The sequence below is a fragment of the Pempheris klunzingeri genome, chromosome 11 (genome assembly GCF_042242105.1).
Source record: "Pempheris klunzingeri isolate RE-2024b chromosome 11, fPemKlu1.hap1, whole genome shotgun sequence".
Lineage (NCBI taxonomy): Eukaryota > Metazoa > Chordata > Actinopteri > Acropomatiformes > Pempheridae > Pempheris > Pempheris klunzingeri.
In genome coordinates, this window is record NC_092022.1 from 21147286 (window position 1) to 21167600 (window position 20315).

General features: G+C 44.9%; 1 protein-coding gene across 1 annotated transcript in view; it reads right to left on the reverse strand.

Moving 5' to 3' along the window:
- Positions 1-20315, reverse strand: part of hspg2 (heparan sulfate proteoglycan 2) — an 88831-nt gene that overhangs the window by 30429 nt on the left and 38087 nt on the right. Inside the window, exons 5-39 of the mRNA XM_070839043.1 lie at positions 20021-20130; positions 19775-19833; positions 19315-19487; positions 19130-19168; positions 17966-18091; positions 17618-17818; positions 17421-17540; positions 16894-17025; positions 16342-16486; positions 15499-15656; positions 15240-15380; positions 14942-15105; positions 14677-14856; positions 14254-14450; positions 13675-13822; positions 13229-13356; positions 12919-13005; positions 12677-12735; positions 12330-12391; positions 11978-12118; positions 11601-11771; positions 11111-11287; positions 10883-11001; positions 10648-10759; positions 10011-10124; positions 9702-9829; positions 9384-9470; positions 4548-4618; positions 4299-4363; positions 4029-4169; positions 3477-3668; positions 3087-3125; positions 1654-1938; positions 1494-1547; positions 734-817 (exon numbers count right to left, since the gene is read on the reverse strand). Of these exons, the coding sequence (XP_070695144.1) occupies positions 734-817; positions 1494-1547; positions 1654-1938; positions 3087-3125; positions 3477-3668; positions 4029-4169; positions 4299-4363; positions 4548-4618; positions 9384-9470; positions 9702-9829; positions 10011-10124; positions 10648-10759; positions 10883-11001; positions 11111-11287; positions 11601-11771; positions 11978-12118; positions 12330-12391; positions 12677-12735; positions 12919-13005; positions 13229-13356; positions 13675-13822; positions 14254-14450; positions 14677-14856; positions 14942-15105; positions 15240-15380; positions 15499-15656; positions 16342-16486; positions 16894-17025; positions 17421-17540; positions 17618-17818; positions 17966-18091; positions 19130-19168; positions 19315-19487; positions 19775-19833; positions 20021-20130 (4409 nt within the window). The remainder of the gene's footprint in view (positions 1-733; positions 818-1493; positions 1548-1653; positions 1939-3086; positions 3126-3476; positions 3669-4028; positions 4170-4298; positions 4364-4547; positions 4619-9383; positions 9471-9701; positions 9830-10010; positions 10125-10647; positions 10760-10882; positions 11002-11110; positions 11288-11600; positions 11772-11977; positions 12119-12329; positions 12392-12676; positions 12736-12918; positions 13006-13228; positions 13357-13674; positions 13823-14253; positions 14451-14676; positions 14857-14941; positions 15106-15239; positions 15381-15498; positions 15657-16341; positions 16487-16893; positions 17026-17420; positions 17541-17617; positions 17819-17965; positions 18092-19129; positions 19169-19314; positions 19488-19774; positions 19834-20020; positions 20131-20315) is intronic.

Genomic DNA, 20315 nt, shown 5'->3' on the forward strand with positions numbered 1-20315 from the left:
GTCAAACAGTGCTGCAATTCCCATGATGAAACAGAAACATCAAATGATGCTAAAATCAATGCCAGATGGCTAGACAGTGTGTGCAGTTGGATCAAAAAGGATGCACTAGTAGGATCTGAAGGGGCAATTTTTCTTATTTATCTTAAACATATGAAAGTCACCATGTTAACAGGATTTAGTTTACTCATGTACTCAGGGAGTACTCAGTCTGTGAAAACAGTTGTATAATGTCCTCTATGGCTTTGGGGGAGCTTTAGTTTAAGTCTGAAAAATAACCTGATAAATTCTAAAAAAACTGGAGTATCTATTTAATGAAACAGAAGACCCTTTTAATGATGTCTGGCATTTGTATTTTGAACCCTTATTAAATTCAATATTAATTCATAGACAGCCAGGCAGGTGAAACCCAAGAGAAGTAAGGAACATTTTTTATTTTTTTTATTGTATATAAAAGATGGAGTCTGTGTGGGTTATGACAAAAACAAATTTCAGTTGTTAAGGTAACATAGCACAAGAGGACACTGGAGGAACATAGAACAGAAAGTGAGGAGACACTTGGAGGGACAAAACTAAGGGAGTGTGGACATGTGAGGGACTGTATGGAGGGGAGTGTGAGAACTGGAGGACAGTGGGAGGGCTGGAGGATACTAAAGGTGCTGGATTTTCTGTGAACTCAAAAGGGGTTAAACCTGGGGTCAGGATGGGACGTCGCCCCAAAGTTTTTCCCAGTTACCTTATCCCCTGTGAACTGCGCTGGGAGCTGCCAGTAGAGCAGATCATCCTGGTGCAAGCTGAAACCTTTGTAGACCAGAGCGTACTGAGAGGCAGAGGAGGAAGGAGAGGCATAAGAAAATAAGCCACAGATGGAGAGAGAGGCAGCGAGACTAAATCACAAGCAAGCAGGGAAGCAGTACAAGCAGGCAAGCATGCCGGAAAGTAAAAGCCTGACAAAAATTCCAGGACAAATGTGTGACAAGTACATGTTCTATAGTACGAGTGCTATCAAAGGCTCCACTGACAGTTTGATAACAGCACAGAAGTTGCGATGTGTCTTGGCTGACAACTGAAACAACTTCCACTGTCAGTAATCTGAAAATGACAGCTTAGGATGCACCTCAGTAAGAGGCGGCTACAACAGTATAATGACAGACCATTACAAAAACCATTGTTACTCTCAAGTGGACAATTAAAGTGACAGCACTGAGTGGGAGCTAAACAGCTTCACAATGAGAAATACCACCCAGTCAATCACTGGAAATGTCTGAAGTATTCATGCTTAGGTAACTACAAACTAAATATATTCTGCATTACTTCAGTAGATTCCACTTTTGAGCTGTTGGGTGTTGTAACGAGTTTCTGTAATAAACATTAACTGGCCTGGACAAACTGGTTGTTAACTACCTTGTAAAGCTTAACTATGAAAGGCAGCATTACAGATTCCCATGAGTATTCACCAAAAGGCAAGACACAAAGCCAGCAACGCCAATGTCTACCTTGCTGCTGGCCCCTGAAGCACTAGCAGAAGTCTTGCTCACTGTGTTCTTGCTCTGATGGTCATCAGCCGGACGGCAAAGAAAAATAAAAAGTGTCACCAAAATGACCAGGAAACAAAAAAGGCTCGTAAAACCTCTCACAATCTCTGACGGAGTGTACCTGCAGATGAGGAGCGTGGCCTGGGGAATAGGGTTGGGGCCTGGTTGGTCTAACTGAAGAGGAGACCCCAGACGGAGGAGAGGGGGGGCTCAGGTTACGCAAAGACCATCGAGAGGACGAGGAGGAGGAGGAGGAGGAGGAGGAGAAAGTTGGGACCCGAGAAGAAGAGGAGGAGGATGAAGAGGAGGAAGAGGAGGAGGGAAGGAATGGAGGGGAACGAGCTCGTCCATTGGAGAAATTAGAAAAGAGCGCCCAGACTTCATCATCCAGCTGCCTGACACCACCCTGGGGAGGCAGAAAGCGGGGTACCGGAGATAAAGAAGTGCGTAACCATGGGAACAGTCAAAATGATGGAGGCGGGGTTTAGTCTTTAGTTCTTCCACAATGCACACTGACACACATCACTCCGAGGAGGTGAACATGCTGAGTCATGCTTTTTAGTCTCTAATGCTTGGATGTGCTGAGCTGTGTTTTTGGCTCCGTTGAGTTGTTCCGACTCCCAACAGCTGGATCACACACATAAAACGCATGAATTGACAACTTCTTGCAGACTTTCCTGAGACTTCGCACAACAACTCAGGCCTCTTTGTGATTAACATGCAAATTCTCACGCCGCCAGACAACATGCACCTGCTCGGTGAGCCTTCATCACACTGAGGTGATTCTCCATGCTGCTACATCTATGAACCAAGGGGATTCATTCCCATAGATGTCCACAAGCTCTCAGTGTGTTAGCTTATAATGACAGAAAACACTGTGCATCAGTTACTCCATTAGAAGTGTGAGCGTTGCCTCCGCTACAACAATCTACGGTGCCGTACAAACCAAATACCTGGCTAGCCCTTTTGGATCTGTGGGTGCCTTTACGTTCAGAGGCCATTAGGTTCCAAATGAAAGCATCCTTCCTTAGCTGCTCTTCTGGCAAGTATGAGTCACTCTATTGATGTGGATAAAACAAGCTCTTTGATCACTTTCCTTATCACTGAGCTCATGGTATTCAGGAGTGTTATGGCAGTGCTATTCGAGCAAGGTTAAACTGTATGAAGCTCTTTAATGGACCATCAATGATCAATCCATTTACATTGCTCATGTGATGTGGAGCAGAAGGCAATTTTTTTTGTGCGCAATATGCACTGCCATGCAAGTGGTCAACTCTGGGACACACTTACTGGCCACCTTCAGCTGTAAATTGCATACACTGCTGTACAACACCATGCTTGTAATAAACATTTCAGGAAGCATCAAGAAATGTTTAACGCCACAAAGCATGATGTGTATCTATAATGTATGAATATGCACTATATAAACAGTATCATGTATAGCATTCAGTATATCGCACAATGCCACAGCAACAGTTATTTCAAACACGCCAGACAACACCATATTTCACACTAAAGTCTCAACATGACAACCACGGAATGACATTACTGTACCTGCTCTGCTCGTTTCATACGAGAAAATAAAGACTCTTTCTACAGAGAGTACAGAGGCAGACACACAAAAGGGAGAGCTATGTTATGTAAGTAGCCACTGAAGGTGCACAGTATCTTACCCTGTGAACACAAAGATTAAAGAAGATGAAACAAAATGTTTCTATGGGGACAAAGAAGGCTGAAGCAAACAGACCGAAAGAAAAATGAAATAAAGATAGCAGTTTGGAGTAAGACAAAGCAGCAAAATGGAGCGAGCAGCAGAATAAGAGTGGTCTACAGGTTTCTGATGAGTGCTGCCTAGCCACTTATACACCACATCAAGGGGTTCATGGTCTTGCTTGGGCTACTTTGACTGATGTAGTCGCTGTGTGTGCGCTCTTTGATACTGACCTTGTCTCCTTGGTAGACTCCTGGAAGCTGCCAGTAATGAGGCTCCTGTCCCAGGTAGTCAAAGTTGCTGTAGGACAGCTGAGTGCCTTCAGTGGAAACCTCCACAGTGAAGCCAGTGGAGATGCGGTTGGTGCGTTGACGGTTGACCAGAGCGAATCCCTGGAAGTTCCCTGAAGAAAAGACTGAGGACACCTGCAAGGGCATGTTTCATCAAACTCCATTGGAAGCACACGGTAAACAGAAATTTAAATAGGTGATAAAATTACTGTCAACTGTATGCAGAAGCTTTAATTGTGATTGGACATGTGGATTACTTTGCTGACTGTATGAACATTTTAAGGGAAGAGGCTAAACACTCGAGGCACAAGTAAAGTTCAAGAGTAAAAACCTGACTGTGGTGCTACACATATGATGCATGAACTCTCTGTTTGACTATACACCAGTACAGAGGGTCACAGCACCTAAGGGTTTTGCTTAAGAGGTTTAACGACCTCTTCTTGACCTATGAACCATCGCACTGTTGCTGTGTCATGTGCCACTCAAAGGCCTTACCAGGTCTCTGTAGTAGGTAGAGCTGGAGCACTGCTGAGTGACGCCCATACAGAAACAGGACAGGCAGCCGTCTTTGTTTTCCTGGCTGAGATGGAAGGTTCCAGATTTACAGTTGGAGCAGGATGGGCCTTCAGCGTTCATCTGCAACACAGTATCAAGGACTTTAGATACAAAGACATGACTCCAGTTTTGTCTGCCTTAGAGAGCGGATGCAAAAGGTAACAGCAAAGAGAGAGTTGGCGGAAAAAACACTAGTGTCTGTTTGATCACCTTGCAGCGGCAAACGCCGCCATTGCAGCCTTCACTTCCTCTTTGGTCACAGTTATAGCAGTTACCTGTAAGAGGGCAGATAGTTACGTGTTCATACCAGTTCTCCGTTTAAAGACACTGTTATATCCAGATGAATGACATGAAGGGAATCTTTAATCCTCAACTTTTGATAAGATAAAGAACAAGCCAGAAGCTAGGAATAAAACAAAAACACTGTCATGTCATCCTGAATAAAAATACAGTGCATACCATTGACTTCATTGTTGCCGACACTACATCTCTGACCAAACAGTGGTTGGCCAGTGTATCCTGCGGCACATCTGAAATAAGAATAGATAATGTGTTCAGTAAATATTTCCAGTGGAGGAGGATACAAGTTTTAATGCAAAGAACAATGAGGCAGGAAGCTGGGAAGTCTGTAAGAGGTGATACATTCGATAAATTGTGTCCTTTTGGGAGTTTTCTTGACCCAAGGCAGACGTCAGCCATGAACAAAGGACTGAGTCATTCAGACAAGGAAAATAAAAACTATTCATCATTCCATTCAGTACGCATACATACGCTAAGCACTAGTCTTATAAACACAAGAACTAGAAATCACAGACACCCAACTTTTGCACTGAACTCAGATCTCCCACAGAAAGAAGATAATGAAACATTGCTTGCAATGGAGATGGATGAAGCACAGTCACTGCTAAAACATTCAACATGTCTCAGATGTTGATTCCATCTCTCATATGAGTGTGACACAGCTGAAACCGAGGAACACCTCTGCACAGGAGCAGAACCATTACCATTAAAAGCTTCTAATGTACACGACTGGTGTCAGAAAAAAGGCACAGGAGAGCACAGTTGATATTATGAGCCGCAGAAGGAGATGTTAAGCCGCTAAAGAGGACAGTTATTTCTGATACTGTGACACTGCAAAGCAACATGCCTTCAACCCCAGCAAACAACGCCACTGCCACCAGAGCAAAGGCTAATCCAACCACAGATCTGTGCAGGTTCCCCTGAGGACAGCTGCTGTCAGTCTTACCTCACCTGTCCTCCAGGTCCGCAGGTCAACAGCCCACAAGAGGAATTCCATGTTATGTGCTTTGGGAAACCCTAATTAAACTAACTCCTGAGGCACACAGTAGTTTCTAAGGGGTGGTTAATTCAGTCCTTCTAGTCTGTGTTGTTTTATAAATTTCAAGACAATGATGATTCTCATTACATAGAGAAATAGACGATATATCCAAATAGATGTATCATATGAAAATACTAATAATGTTCATAACTAAAGGCTATTAATAGAGGACACACAGCTCTCAATAAACATAACATGACAACGTGTTTTCATGTTCCATGAAAATTAAACAATTTCACAAAGAATATTAACTTTTCTCCCAAACAATTTATAGATATCATGTTGAAAACTGGGTCTATACCTTCCTAACATTTCTCTGCTGATGATACGACAGTTGTTCAGTGATAGATATTGGGAGATATTGGGTGTTAAGTATCCAATTATTCATCCAATTCTTACTTGCTAAATTGCCATGGGATGAATATTCGTGGTCCCCAGAATGAATCCCAGTTGCTTTTAGGCACATCTGACCTTTCTTCTAGTGCCCTCATTAAACCAAAACATCAAGAGGTACATAAGAAATGTCAAAATTTGAGGTACTTTATTGAGCTATTTTCATTCTTGGTGCATGAGCACTTTCTTGTTCCGGAGAGGTTTAATCCACCAGAGAGGATCTAAAGTCATGCTAGCAGCTCTATGATGCTGTTCGTAGGTACAGCTCTGCTTTGAACTAAATGCTAATATGTTGAGGTTTATTACTTTAGCATGTTAGCGTACTAACATTTGGTAATTGGCAAGTGCTAAGTGAAATATTAGGGAATCACCAAAATCATTGGGATTCATCCTCTGGGGACCATAAATGTCTGTAGAGACTTTTGTGACAATCCATCAGGCTGAACAAAGGAGGTGGACTGACACTGCCACGGCCATGAGCAGGAGCAGGATGTTAGATTGTAGATTGTTAGTGTCTGAAATGTAACACTTTACCTAATCTTCATGAGAATGTACCGAAAATGAAAAAAAAAGTTTAAACTTAAAACTTGTTGGCGCTAAAATCCTATACACACTACACTATTGGAAACACCATTAAATACATACCCATGTGAATGCAGATAAGTTAACAAAGGGTTGGGGGTGATACTTTCTAATCTTGAGGTAGTCTGTCCATAACACAATAGACAAATGTATACATATGAGAAGTACTAATGCTACGCTATCTCTTCATAGCAGGGTTTTGTGCAATAGTTTTGACTGCAATAAAATACACAATAAAAGCAATTAGTATCAAAATCATAACATCAAATAAGGATGGCATTAAACATCTGGAAAGTCCCTCAAAAATACACAGTGTCATAAAATCAGTCCCTTCATGGAGTCCCATTGATGTGTTACAATAACAGGCATAAATATCAGCATTCGAGCCAAGACAAAACAAACAATAGAAAAAAATAATAATAATCATGAAGCGACGCATTATTCCCTAGTCATCAGGGATAATTTTGATAGGAATGGCCAGCCTTCCCAAGACAACATGAAGAGAACCCTCATGATTCTTTTTCCGCTTTGCAGACTTGTGATCTCCTTTTAAGAGCCTCAGTAGGTCCAAAACACCAGATTGAGGTTTTGTCTTCTTTTTCTGCTGGGGTTTTTGTGCTACTTTCTTTACAGTGCTAGCCACGGTTTTAAGGGGAGTTGATTTCCTTTTCACCGTTGTGGTAGACCTCTTCTTCGTAGTAACCTTAGTCGTAGGGGGAGTCGATTTCCTTTTTACTGTTGTGTTGGACTTCTTTGCAGTAGAAGCCTTGGTAGGTTTTGTGGTGGTGAATGTGTTCCTCGCTGAATTCTTTGTTTTCCCAGAGACCACCTTGAATGAGTTACGCTCTGCCTTTTTCTCATTTTGGTTGGAGGTAGCCTTGTGTGGTTTAGACGATTTCTTTGAATCACCCGCTGAAGACAGTCTACCCTCCTGAACCTTTTTTGGAACTGGCGCGTCTGATCTAAAAGCCTTATTATGTCCTTTGCTTTTGATAGGTAGTGCAGAATCCTTTTTATTGGTCTGGTCAGGCTTTGAAGCCTTGGATTTGTGAGATGGCGGCTCCACTTGAAATTTAGTGACTGTTGCCTCCTCTAGAACTTGCTTTGGTTTTGTTTTGCTTCTTTGCGAAACACGTTTAACTGTCACGGCTGACCTCCTACCTTCAGGCCTTTTTGTTTCAGGTTTCGCTGTAGCTTGAGATTTAGAGTTTGACTTGATTGTTGACCTCGTTGGGACTTGACTTTTTGACCGATTGACTGATTGCAGCTGTGTAGCGTTTTTTACTGGTGTAGTTGTAGCTGCTGCTTTGACCTTTTTCTCTCTCCGAGGAGCCGAGGTGCGCTTGTTTACATGGATGCCTGGGGTAGGAATGCTTCTGGGCACTGTCGCTCTTAGGGTGAATGGTGTTTCACTTGGTTTAATTCTGACTGGAGGCTGAGGTGTTGAGTACAATGGGAGTGCAAGGACTGTGGTGAGTGAAGGCAGAGCCCTCTTTTCTTGTGGCGAACGGGAAGCGTGTCTCGCACGTTTCATCTTGTTCATCTCCTGAGCCAGGGCAGTGAAGCCGTCAATCAGGATCTCCAGCCTTCCCTCCAGTCTGCTCAGACGGTCGTCCATGTCTTTGTAGCTCTTCTCCAGCTCGCCAACCTTCTTGTTCTTCTCCCCTGCCGACTGGATTGCCACGAGCTCCTTCAGCTGGGAGCTGAGATGACCCTGCTGGTCCTCCATACTGAGAATGCTCTCCTTCATGTCAAGTGTGTTCCTTTCCAGCATGCTCAGTCGCTGGTTGAAGGTGTTCAGGTGAATCCGGAGCAAGTGCTGGAAGCTAAAGTCTCTGCTCTCTGGGCTGGGTGTGAAGCGTGGTGGGAGTCTGGCTGCTGTTCTGTTGGGGGTGACTGGGACAATAGTGCGATGGTGAGATGCAGTAGACAGTAAAGCCCTAGTAGGGATGACAACTGTTCCTATAGTGGTTGGCAACTGGTAGACAATGTCATCGTCATAATCATCTCCACTGCCGTAGGCTACCATCTCTTTCTCCCAGCTGAAATTGAACACTGCTTCAGCTCCACATCCCACAGGTAGGAGGCTCTCCATCTGCTTCTCCAGGAGGGGGTCCCCACAACTGTCTGCAGAGGGCTTCTCTTCTCTTAATGTCAAAACAGCAGAATCAGGCATGATGCAGGCAGAGACGTTCAGTAAAAAATGATTGATAAGTTGCCTCTTACACCCAAGTCACCTCGTCATCTTTGCCTTTGGAGCGGCAAAGATTGATTAGCCAGACAGGAGTCCTCATAAATGCCACATCTACATTTATGTTGTAGAGACCCAGAAAATACTTTTGGTCTGTGCAAAGACAGAGATCACATAAACCAACACCTTAAAATTATGCTGCTAGCAAAGCACAAAGCTGAAGCAGAAGACCACCTCTTTTGGAGGTAAAGCAAAGGACAGAAGAAAGCAAAAGTCAGATCTAAAGCCAACTAAAGCTAAAGGTTTCCTCAGATCATACAGCTGTTATTTCTCTTTTGGCACATTTCTTTTCCACAAACAATAAAAATTGACATTCTCAGTGCCGCCACCTTATCTTATGACAAAGATGCATTATTCTACCACAGCAGAAACATTTACCTTTCGCAAACCAATAAATCCAAGAAAAAATCTCCCCCAGCATATTTGGAAAAACAGGACACTGTATAAAACTTTACCAGTACATCAGAATGGGCGGCATCAATCTGCGTCTCCCATCCCTCGACTGACAACACTTAACCACAACTGCCGGAAAAAACAAACAAGGGAGATGCAAACCGCAGACATGCTTACATCCCTTTCCTGTGAGTGAAACCACTTGCTGCTACTGCCAGCCCCTGCTAACCTTGCTGCCGGCCTGCCAGTCACTCCAAACATTGAGCAGAGTCCAAAGGGCCGTGAAAGGAAGAAGGAGGGGAAAAGGGGAAGCAGAGAGAGAAGGAGTGGGGCGTACCTTTCACAGCGTCGGCCGGTGTAACCGGGGGGACAGTTGTCACAGGTGGGCTGACCATCGGAATCCAGATAACAGGTTGAGGAGAATCTATGATAATAGAGGATCATGCACACCATTAGGATGCTCTTTTTGGCAGTAATCATGTTGTTTTATATACAGTTTGATTGGTTATTGTGTTGCATTTGAGTGCCGTGGTTGGGCTCCTGAATTGCACAGTTTACTTTGCCTAATCTAGCATTAAATAGAGCATTAAGCAGTAATCTGTGCTGACTGAATAAAACTGACAACAGTTGAAAATACTTTAAGACATGAACTCACTGGTTGCTGGAAGTGGTTCCAGGACAGGGGCAGGGTTGGCAGGCCTGAGCACCGCCCGTTACAGGGTCTCCATAGAAACCAGTCTGGCAACGCTCACACCTTGGCCCGGCAGTGTTGTGGAGACATTGCTTTTGGTCAGGACATACACAAATAAGGAAGCAATGAGATCCACGGAACAGTTGAATTTGCAGTACTTACAAGTGACAGTTTGTTTCCACATGCTGGGATTTGCCAAGAAACCATTATTGCATTCCACTGAGAAGATCAAAGCAAAGAACTGAGAGAGAAGAGGAGTGGCATAAAACCTACCAGACACCTGCCGGTCTCTGGGTCACAGCTGCTGGCGTGGCCATTGCAGTCGCACCTTTCGCACGTGCCCAGGTAAAGGCCAGAGCTGGTCCGAGTGTAACCTTCATTGCACTCCTGCAACAGCACGGAAAAAAGCCTCAGGTGAGAAAGCAAGTGAGGACAAAGAATAATACGTCTTTGTTCCACTCCAACAGGGAGAAAGGGTGCAATTATAACCAAGGGGTATGATGGAAAACATTGAGACTTAATTGCAATTTTCTTAACAAGCTTAGGCATATCTGTACTTGACTTTTTTTTTTTTTTTTTTCAAACCAAAACTACTTTTGGCTAACTAATGTACAGCATGCACGCTCAATCATTGATCTTGGAAATAGTATTTTGACTAAATAACAAACTTAACTCAAAGTCCACTTGCTTGTTTTTTTTTCTGGGCTTTCAACGAAATCGCACAGTCTTCATCAGCATATGGAGTTTGCTCACATGTCATGGAGATGTGATGACAAATAATCCTTCTCCATGACACCCGAGCAGGCCCAATCTGCTGATGAGGACCCTGAGATGCCGATGAAAGCTCTCGAGTTAAGATTTTAGTTTGTTAAAATCAACATAGCTACTTCTCTGAAATCTGCATGTGTACCTGGCAAGAGGGTCCTCTGTACCCCTGAGGGCAGGCGCACTCTTCCACCTCCAGAGCTCGTTCATTACCAGTGGAGTGAGGAACAGCAATGTCCATCTTGATGTCTGAGATACTATTTAACACAAAAGAACACACGTACTCTTCGTATTTGCCACTGAGTGTAATGCAGTTGGATTCATTTTGGGCGAGATGAATGAGCTGTGCAGTGACAGAGGGAGTCTGCCCTGTACTGTACCTGGTCTCTGCCATGTTGTCTGCATAGCTGGCCCTGATCATGATGAGACTAACGTCAGCCAGAGCCATCAGCAGGTGCTCGCGAGTGCACGGCTGCCTGTCAGTGCGACGCCATGCGGACTATCAGCCAGAGGGATGAAATGAAGAACGGAGATGAGAGAAAAGTTAGTCTACCAACATCGTGTGAGGATTAGCTTAACAATGCTCCCCTTTGAACAATGAATCCCACCTCTCTGAAGGTCACAGAGACAGTTTGCGGGACACGTGGGAGAGGCTTGGTCTGAGAGAAGTGTTCCAGAAAGATGCCGTTGCCCTGGAGAACCACATCTGGCTGACCGTCAACCAGCGAGCCTTGATATGGTTCATAGCGGACAGTGTAGAGGAGCTCCCCACCATAGGCCGTCACCTGTTAGCAACACGGCGAAAAGAAAAGCTCATCTCAAAGAAACTGAATAGTGGAAAGGTATTTCACCCCTATGATACTGTGAGGGAAGTCACAAGACATCCATGTTGGGCCTGACTGTGAATTTGAGCCGGAGGTTCAAAGGCGGCACCTTGTGTGGTGCAGCTTTTTCACTTGACAACATGTTGAGGCACGAACGAGTGGGACAGAGAGGGCAGAGAAATCTGGCTCGACTAACACCTCACAGTTTTTTTCCCCCTCCTCTCCTCTCCTCTCCTCTCCTCTCCCCTAGCCTACTTTGTTGTTTTTCTCTCACCTTATCTCCCCTGAAGCTCTCAGGCAGGACCCAGTAGTAGACGTCATTAAAGGCGGACAAGGATTTGTAGACAACTTCAGAGGAGCCCCTCTGGGAGATGCCTTCAGAGATAGTTTTAGTGTTGGCACTGTTGGAGAGGGTGAAGAGCTGCCCGTTCACCCCGCCTCGCACCTGAGAGACACAAGCAATTTGTCTGAATGAGTTGAGAGCTGGAATTACACGTGCTTCATAAGAATCACTGTTTGCACTTTGCATCTCACCATTTGGCATCTGAAAGGATTTGCTGATCTAGCACGACTGCACAAACACTGAGTCAAACCTTGATACCAAAAATATTCACCCCTCCCTTTACCAGTCGTAGCTTGGCGAGACTTTACCTGATCTCTGTTCCAAGTGGAGCTGCTGCACTGTTTGCTGACGCCCATGCAGAAACAACGTAGACAGCCCTCGGGGTTGGCCTCTGCTAGGTGGAAGAACCCGGCCTTACACTCGTCGCACAGAGCGCCTGCCACGTTGTTCTGAACGTACACACACACACACACAGACGAACGCACAAAATCATGCACAGATGTAATCCATCTGCCTGTCAAACTCATTTCTGTCATTAAAGATGACACATCAGCCTCGCAGACCACAAATGACAACAGATGTCACAATAGGTGGTTGAAATATAGTCCTATAGTATAGACCTGTCACTTAGCAGTTTATCACACTGCATATACTGCATACCTTGCAGCTGCATGGTCTGCTGCTGGAGCTGATAGATCCTCTGTTATCACACTTGGAGCTTTCTGCAGGGATAGAGCAGTGGAAAAAAAGATGACGTGAGGAGGAAAGTGCACCTGGGAGTGTTCCAGCCATGCTGCATACCTGAGCCCTGAGCACATACTACAGCCTACTGTAAAACAACGAGGGGAAAAACCCACGGTAATCATTACACAGGGTTAAGACCTCTCGCGGTCACATGGCTTAATGACTGAAGAGCACAACAGGTAAAACAATCCGCGTTACAGCTTGTGTCAATTTAATGCCTTGAAATGAGAATTTCAAAAATGTCAGTGAAACTGTTGACTCACGGTTGGGAACACATTTTCCATTAGGTAGAAGGGGGTTACCCTGGTAACCGGGAGCACACCTGGAATAAAACAAAAAATGTAAGAGATACAACCACAAGCATCAGTCACAGCTTGTTCTGCTTGTTACAGTCGATCTTTCCCCAAAAACTATATGTTATTGTTGGTTGTGGTATTAATAGTCCTCATAAGCACCATCTCAGAATTATTTAACCTGGCACAGTTAATGATATCAGCTTCCTCACTTTTCACAGCGTCTTCCTGTGTAGCCGGTCTTGCAGGCATCACATGTTGGCTGCTGGTCAACATCTACGAAGCAGGTGTCAGAAAACCTGCGACGCCCAGTGAAAAAGCCACAAATTAAAATTTACAGCGGTGGGTTAATGAGTAGCATGCTGAATGAATAAACTTGCGCTCAAATAGCTGAATGAGCTCAGTTTTGGGGCGAAACAGCTCATCATACTCCCAATGATGCCTTGTGTGTGGTATGTGGCTGCGTATGTGTCTTTTTGTGCTATAAATGTGTGTGTCGCCTGGGTGGGTCTGTGACCTTACCGGCGTGAGGTCTCATAGTACGGGCAAGGGCAGGGTTTGCAGTCATCAGGGCGACCTCGGCTGGGGTCACCGAAGTAGCCTGGCCGACACTTGTCACACTGAGGGCCCTCTGTGTTGTGCTGGCAGCTCTGTGGCAGGCAGAACACACTGGTCATTCTCTCATATGGATGCCACTCAAAATAGTTTCAAATGACTAGTTTTGGAAAATAGACTTACTTGCTTTCTTGCTGAGAATTACACGAGAAGATCAATACCACTTTCACTCCTGTTTCCAGTCTTTAGTCTAAGCCAAGTTAATCGCCTTCTGGCTCTAGCTTCTTTTTAGTGTATGTACTCAAGAGTGGTATTGATCTTCTCAACTAACTCCTGGCAAGAAAACACACAATTATATTTCTTTTAAGCGACCATCTGCGATGATCGACAAGCTGAACAAAGTTAACCGTTACCAGGCAGTGTCCGCTGATTGGATCACAGGCGCTGGCGTGTCCGTTACAGTTACAGCCGGCACAAGTGCCGAGGAAGGAGCCACCAGGGACACGCTCGAAGCCGGATGAGCACGTCTCACAGGAGAGGCCTGAATATCCAGGAGGACATCTGGGAATAATCAATATAAGTATCATCAGGCGGGGTTTCAATCCAACTGTTTCAATAACACATTGAGTCAGATTACAACACCACAAATTGCAAACCTTCCTTATGTTGTAAATAAAAAACAGCTGACTAAAGCACAGCCAAAGTCCTTTCTCTCTACTTGTGTAGAGAGAGAACGATAGTGAAATACAACAAAGATCATTGGCCAGAATTGTCCCTCAAAATATACTTTTGTAATTATTTCAAAAACTAAAGTTTCAAAAGAAGTCATTATACATGTATGAATGTTACTGTTTTATTGTGCAGCACCTTTCACTCTAAATAAGCGAACACTGGACACGTCCGAACAGGCTGCAGTGATTGTACACTGCGGACTGATCTCACTTAACCCCACACTGTACTATGCTGGATTTTTTTTTTCCTTTTTTTCTTACCTGCACTCTTCGACGTCCTTAGCATGACCCAGAGTGCTGAACTCCACGGTGGTGGTATCCATGACGATGTCACTGAGCGCCACGCTCACCATGTGGTTGTCGTAGATGGTGCGGATGCTGATGGTGTCCAGGTTGGCCAGTGTCATCATCAGCTCCTCCCTGCTCACAGAGCGGCCATTGGAGTGCTGCCAGTTATCCTGAAGCAATAACAAGCAGGTTTACTGACCGATAGCTCTTTATTTTCAACATTATATTACAGGTTTCCTATTCCCCATTTTTGCATTTATACACAACTTCTGCAACATTTTTGTAGCCTTTTGTTTTTTGAAAGAACCGCATGTCATCATCACAACTCTACCACAGGATTTGTGAGGATTCAGCACTTGTTATTGCTTTAGGAACTTTTCTTAACCAAAGACCTACTTCAGTGAATTTGATCTCCTTCTGGTTGACCACTCGGGGAGGGGTGCCATTGCCTCTGCGGTACACGAGCCTGCGCCCATTTCCGACAAGTAGCACATCCGGCTTCTCCACAACCTCAGACAGACCACGGGCCAGTGTGTACCGCACCTTGAACTTGAGGAATCCTCCATAGGAGTCGATCTAAAAGTAGATGAAAAATGATTTTCATGCTAAAGTGTGATAATAATTAGTTAAGTGAAAGTCTATAAACACTTGGTCTCTTTACCTTGTTGCCCAGGAATTGGCGAGGCAGAGTCCAGAAAGAGTCAAGGTTGAGGAAGCGGCGCGACAGGTCGACGAGCTGGAACTCTTCCATCTCAGGGTTTATGAGGAGCTGAGTGGAGGAGAGCGGAGGAGTGCCTGGCCTCAACGGGTAGGTGACATTCACTCCTGGAGGTAAGAAGAATAGATTCACTCATCTGTTTTATGTTCTAAATGTTAGTGACACACAAACGTTTAAATGTATTTCACTTGGCAGTGAATTAGATCTCTATGAGATTAATAAGCATCATTTGTTTCAGTGCCTTTGAAGTCTTCCTCCTCGGTGAAACGCAGGCTGATCTGCTCGCGGTAGCGGCCGGTGCCCTTGCAGTTCTTGGTGATTCCAGCACAGAAGCAGGACACACAGCGGCCCTCCACACTGAAGTGACCATCTGGACAGTTGCCTAGAGAGAACAAGTCCATAGTCCATTTACACTCTCACTAGGACTTAACTATGTTATCTGTTGTAAAAACTGCAGTGTTTCTGATGGTGAACCTGTGGTAAAAGTGAGGCATCAGTACCTGGATTCGGATTCGATGTGAGAGTTAGCACTCCGTCGGGGATGCCAAACACCAGGCCTTTAGCATTGATGGCCTCACAGGTGTACGCCCCCTGATCCGCCTCCTTCACGTCACGAATGGTCAGGGTGCCACGGCCATTCTCACTGGTCATGGAGATCCTGAGAGCGCCAAAACACAGCACAAAGCATCTCTTTTACATTAATAAAATCAGTGGAGAATCTTGGTCGACTATGGCATGGACGATAATAGGCATCTTTCTGTTTCTGACTCTCACTGCCAACAGCACAACAAATGTTTCACAAAACTCCATAAAATTCAACTGTAATATCCCAACCACGCACACAGCAGACTACGCCCAGAAACAGCAACTTTTGGAGTTGGAGCACGCCACAAATATCCCAGTAATTAAAATCGCAGGTCTAAATGGGATTAAGTGTCAGCATAGCAACACCGATCCAATGGTCCAATGTTATGCTGTGGTCTCAAAGAACACAACTCATATGTCAGGTGAAAAAAGTGTGGAAGATAAATTCATAGTCGTTTTCATGGTCTGCTGCAGATCAATTAGGCAAGATTGGCTTTCACCAGATGCAGATGTTTTGTTTGAGACATCTTGCCCAAACTGTGCAACACATGTTTTTCCAAAAGTAACATCAACAATTTTTTTCACATTCAGAGCAAGCCAGCTCTGACGATGCACAAAATCATTTGGACAGAATTTTCCATGAAGCCTGAATAAACTGTAATATTGTCAAAATTAGTTAATTAAGTTTGTAAGTTAACTTCAATTACAGTGCAGATGATAAAACGTCAGCGAGGTGGAGAACTTCTCATCACACCCACCTGCCACTGACAGGAATGTGTCCCCAGTTGAGTCTCCAGGTGATGATGGGTGTTGGCACGCCGACAGCCTGACAGGTGAACGTCACCGTCGCCCCCCGGGCTGCCTGAATAGACTCTTCTGGCGGGCTTGTCACAGAGGGAGGGGCTGTAAAGTGTCAAGAAGATGAGAACTGTTTTAACCACATAATAAATGCACATGTTCAAAAGGGAGCGCATGTGACTGGAATTTGGTGAACCAATGAAGCTCAGAAATGCCTGAAAGTCAGAGGAAACGTAATTCTCCGCTACGGACGAACAATTCCCTTTCAGTTCTCACGAATGGACCGTTCACAAAAAGCTCTGTGTGTCGGTCAACAACACGTGTGAAAAGAGCCTGGTTCACAGCAAATTAGGCAGAGCGTACAAAGGAACTCAGAGGGTGTCTATAGAGGAGAGTCAAAGATGCAGAGAGAGAGTGCAGAAAGTCAGAAAGAAAAGAGTGAAACGTGCATGAGGGACAGAGAAAGATTGTAGGGGCAGAGAGCTGTCGACATCTGTTGGTGTGAGACTTACTGCAGCCGTACTCATCAGAGCGGTCAGGGCAGTCTGGCTCTTCATCACACTGGTAACTGGCTGGGATGCAGGTGCGATCGCTCAGGCATTCAAACTGCTCAGGAGCACATCTGTCACCGGGACCCTTGGTGGCTGTAGTTAGGACAAAATGGAGATTTATCGCAGCTGTTAATCACTTCTAAACAGTAGCATGAATTTAGGATTTTACAGTTAGATGAGAAGATTGCTATCACTCTCGAATCTGTGCGCTAAATATGAAGTTAGAAGCAGGGGTCGATTAGCTTAGCATAAAGACAGGAAGCTTCTCTGGCTCAGTCCAAAGGGAACAAATTCCAGTTGTGCTGGAATTGTTTCTTGGCCAGAAGCAGCTGTTTCCTCTCGCTTCCAGGCTTTAAATTTAACAGATAGATATGAGAGTGGTATTGATATTCTCATCGAGCGCTCAGCAAGAAAGCAAATAAGCTTTTTTCCCCAAAATGTTGACCTAGGCTCACTTTGTGTGGCCCACAAAACAAATGGAGACTTACGGCAATCTGTTTCATCGGAGTTATCCTCACAGTCGTTGTCTCCGTCACAACGCCAAAGCTTGAGGGCGCAGCGGCCATTCTTACACTTGAACTCATTGGGTTCACAAGGAGATGGAGTGCCTGTGGAAACACAGAGGATCATTTCAGTGCATGTTGCTGTCTGAGAGCGTGCGCATGCACAAGGCTGTATTGCTTACCACATCTGAACTCGTCGCTTCCGTCCGAACAGTCCCTCTCTCCGTCACATATGTAGTCTCGAGGGATACACTCTCCGCTCTGGCATGTGGCTTGATCGGCTCTGCAGGGTCCAGGTGGGCTGGGGGGCCGCGGGGCCTTCTTGATGGTGGTGGTTGTGGTGGGAGGAGTAGTGGGGGCTGGTGGGACCGGCAGTTTTATTTCTTAAACAACATTCAGATTAAATTTAGCAAATGAAATGGTTACTTGGGGCTGTTACTGTAAGTGAAAATATCTCACATCCAGCCAGGAGTTCATGCTACAGCCAACCATGTTACAACCTGCCGGCCAGTCAAGCTGAAGCCACTCACCACAATTGGTCTCATCACTCATGTCTCTGCAGTCTGGTCTGTTGTCACACAGGTATTCCATCAGGATACATGTCCCATCACCACACCTGTGCTCATCTGGCATGCAGGGTCTGATGCCGGGGGTTACTAAGGGAGATGCAGAGGGAGGTGGTTGCCCGATCAAAGACATGCAAGCCAAGACCACAGTACAGCCAACACACTACACTAATGTCAGATCACAGCACAAATAAAACAAAGTGAGGTACAAGACAACTGCACCCTGGGCCCCTCAGCCATCAGATTACTACATCAGCGTGTGTAACTCAGGCATGTTGTAGAAGACCGTCACTAGATGTCTCGAGAGGGAGAATTTTAAGGATTTTACAACATTTTTTGTAAAAAAAAAAAAATGTTTGCATTACATTTCCTGTAAGATAACATAACATGACATATGGATACATGGTTAGATGGATCGATAGATAGACTGGACTAGACACAGAAGACATGACTAGACTGGACACACAGACTAGAGTAGACACAATAGAAAACACTAGATATACAGATTAGACAAGACACACATACCAGAAAGAACCCAGAATAGGCTGACTAGACTAAACACGCAGACTAGACAGATGGACAAGACAGACACATAGGCTACAGTAGGAAGGCTAGAGTAGACTAGGCACGCTAGATTAGACACAGACTAGACTAGACTAGACTGGACTAGACTGGACTAGACAAAACAAGACAAGTCACATATAGACAGTTAGATGAGAACCCTGAATAAAGACATAAAAGATAACGTGACCATTATTCTATCCTATCGGTTGCCATGCCTGCATATGGAGGTGGGATTTGCGTGAATCAAAAGCTGGTTGAGATTGCAGTGAACAGCAGCATTTCTACTCAAACTCATGCCATGCAAAGGCCCTTCTTATTCACTGTGCGCTACTGGACTTTGGGGTCCACACTCAAAAGTCTACATTAAATTGGTGCTTCCATGCAAAACATTCCTCAGACCACATGACCATTGCTTGTACATGTGAAAGTAAAGTTCATCGAAAAATCGCAACATCACACGGAAGGAAATGCTCGACTGTTCTTTCTAAAGGCACTACAGTCGTCCTAGGTTTCTACAGTACAGTCGGCTCAGTCACCATGCAGCCAGCATGGCACAGTACAAACCTGGCACTGCTATAGGCTCCACTGGAGGCAGAGGTTCAGCTAGAAACCAGAGGGAAATGTTAAGGACACTGCCTCCCACTCTGGTGGACCTTAATTTGCTGTAAACATACAGCAAACTTGTGCGTAAAAAGAGTTGGTCACTTCACGGCTGTGTTAAGTGGCGTTCCTCTTTGTCGAAGTCTTACCTTCCCCAAGCCGTCTGAACTGAAAGCCCTGGACTGACGTCACATAGGAAGCAATGGCTCCCTCCTTCACCACGTTGTACAGCACGCTGCGGATCTGTTCCTCGTTGCTGTTGTAGTCTGAACCCACGTCCAACTCCACAAATACGTCCACGCCATCCTCTCTTATCATCTTCCTACGAGGAGCAAGAAAGGCCTGGTAAGGATGCAGACTGAGTGGAGTACAGGAAACTCTTTAGAGGTAAGGTTCCTCTCTTTCGATGTCCCTCAGTGGAATTACTCACTGCTGATGAATTACTGACTACAGGCCTACACTGTTGGCCTTGTGCAGTTTGGAAAAAGGGAAAGAAATATCACCTGGCTAGAATAGGACACACAGGCAGCAGCAGCAGCAGCAGCACACAGCTGCAGGGTATCTACTTTAGTTGTCATAAGGTGTGATTTAAAGGATTTGTGTTCTTACTTAATGATGACCACGCTGACTGTCTGGACACCTGGAATCCTGTTGTACTCTGACTCCAGCTGTGGAGGGAAAACCAGACGCGGTCATGTTGAAATAAACAAGCCTCGGCCTTATTTTCAGACATAAGGTCACACATACTTAGATCAGAAAGGTTATAAATAACGTGCCTGGACCTTATATGGTAGCCTCAGGCTACTGAACATGACTACTATTCATTTGAGTTTATGCAATAAGAATAAAACATACCGTGTCCACCACTGCTTCAGAGATCTCATAAAAGGCTGGTGAGAAGATGTCTTCAAGCTCGGGGCTGTAGACCAGGGAGTCGGTGAAGTTGACAAGAGCTCTGTAATAAACTAGAGAGAAGGAGGAGAATTTGTCTGTCAGCTGAACCGCACGATATCAGACAGCGACCACAAGCTCAGCATTGGTGTCCTTCTGTTGCTGGGTTTAGATTTTATAAGCCAGATTGAAGCTTTTAATTTTTATTTAAAGACAATGTGATATGGGATAATGTTTGGGAATCATTTCCTCTAGGAAA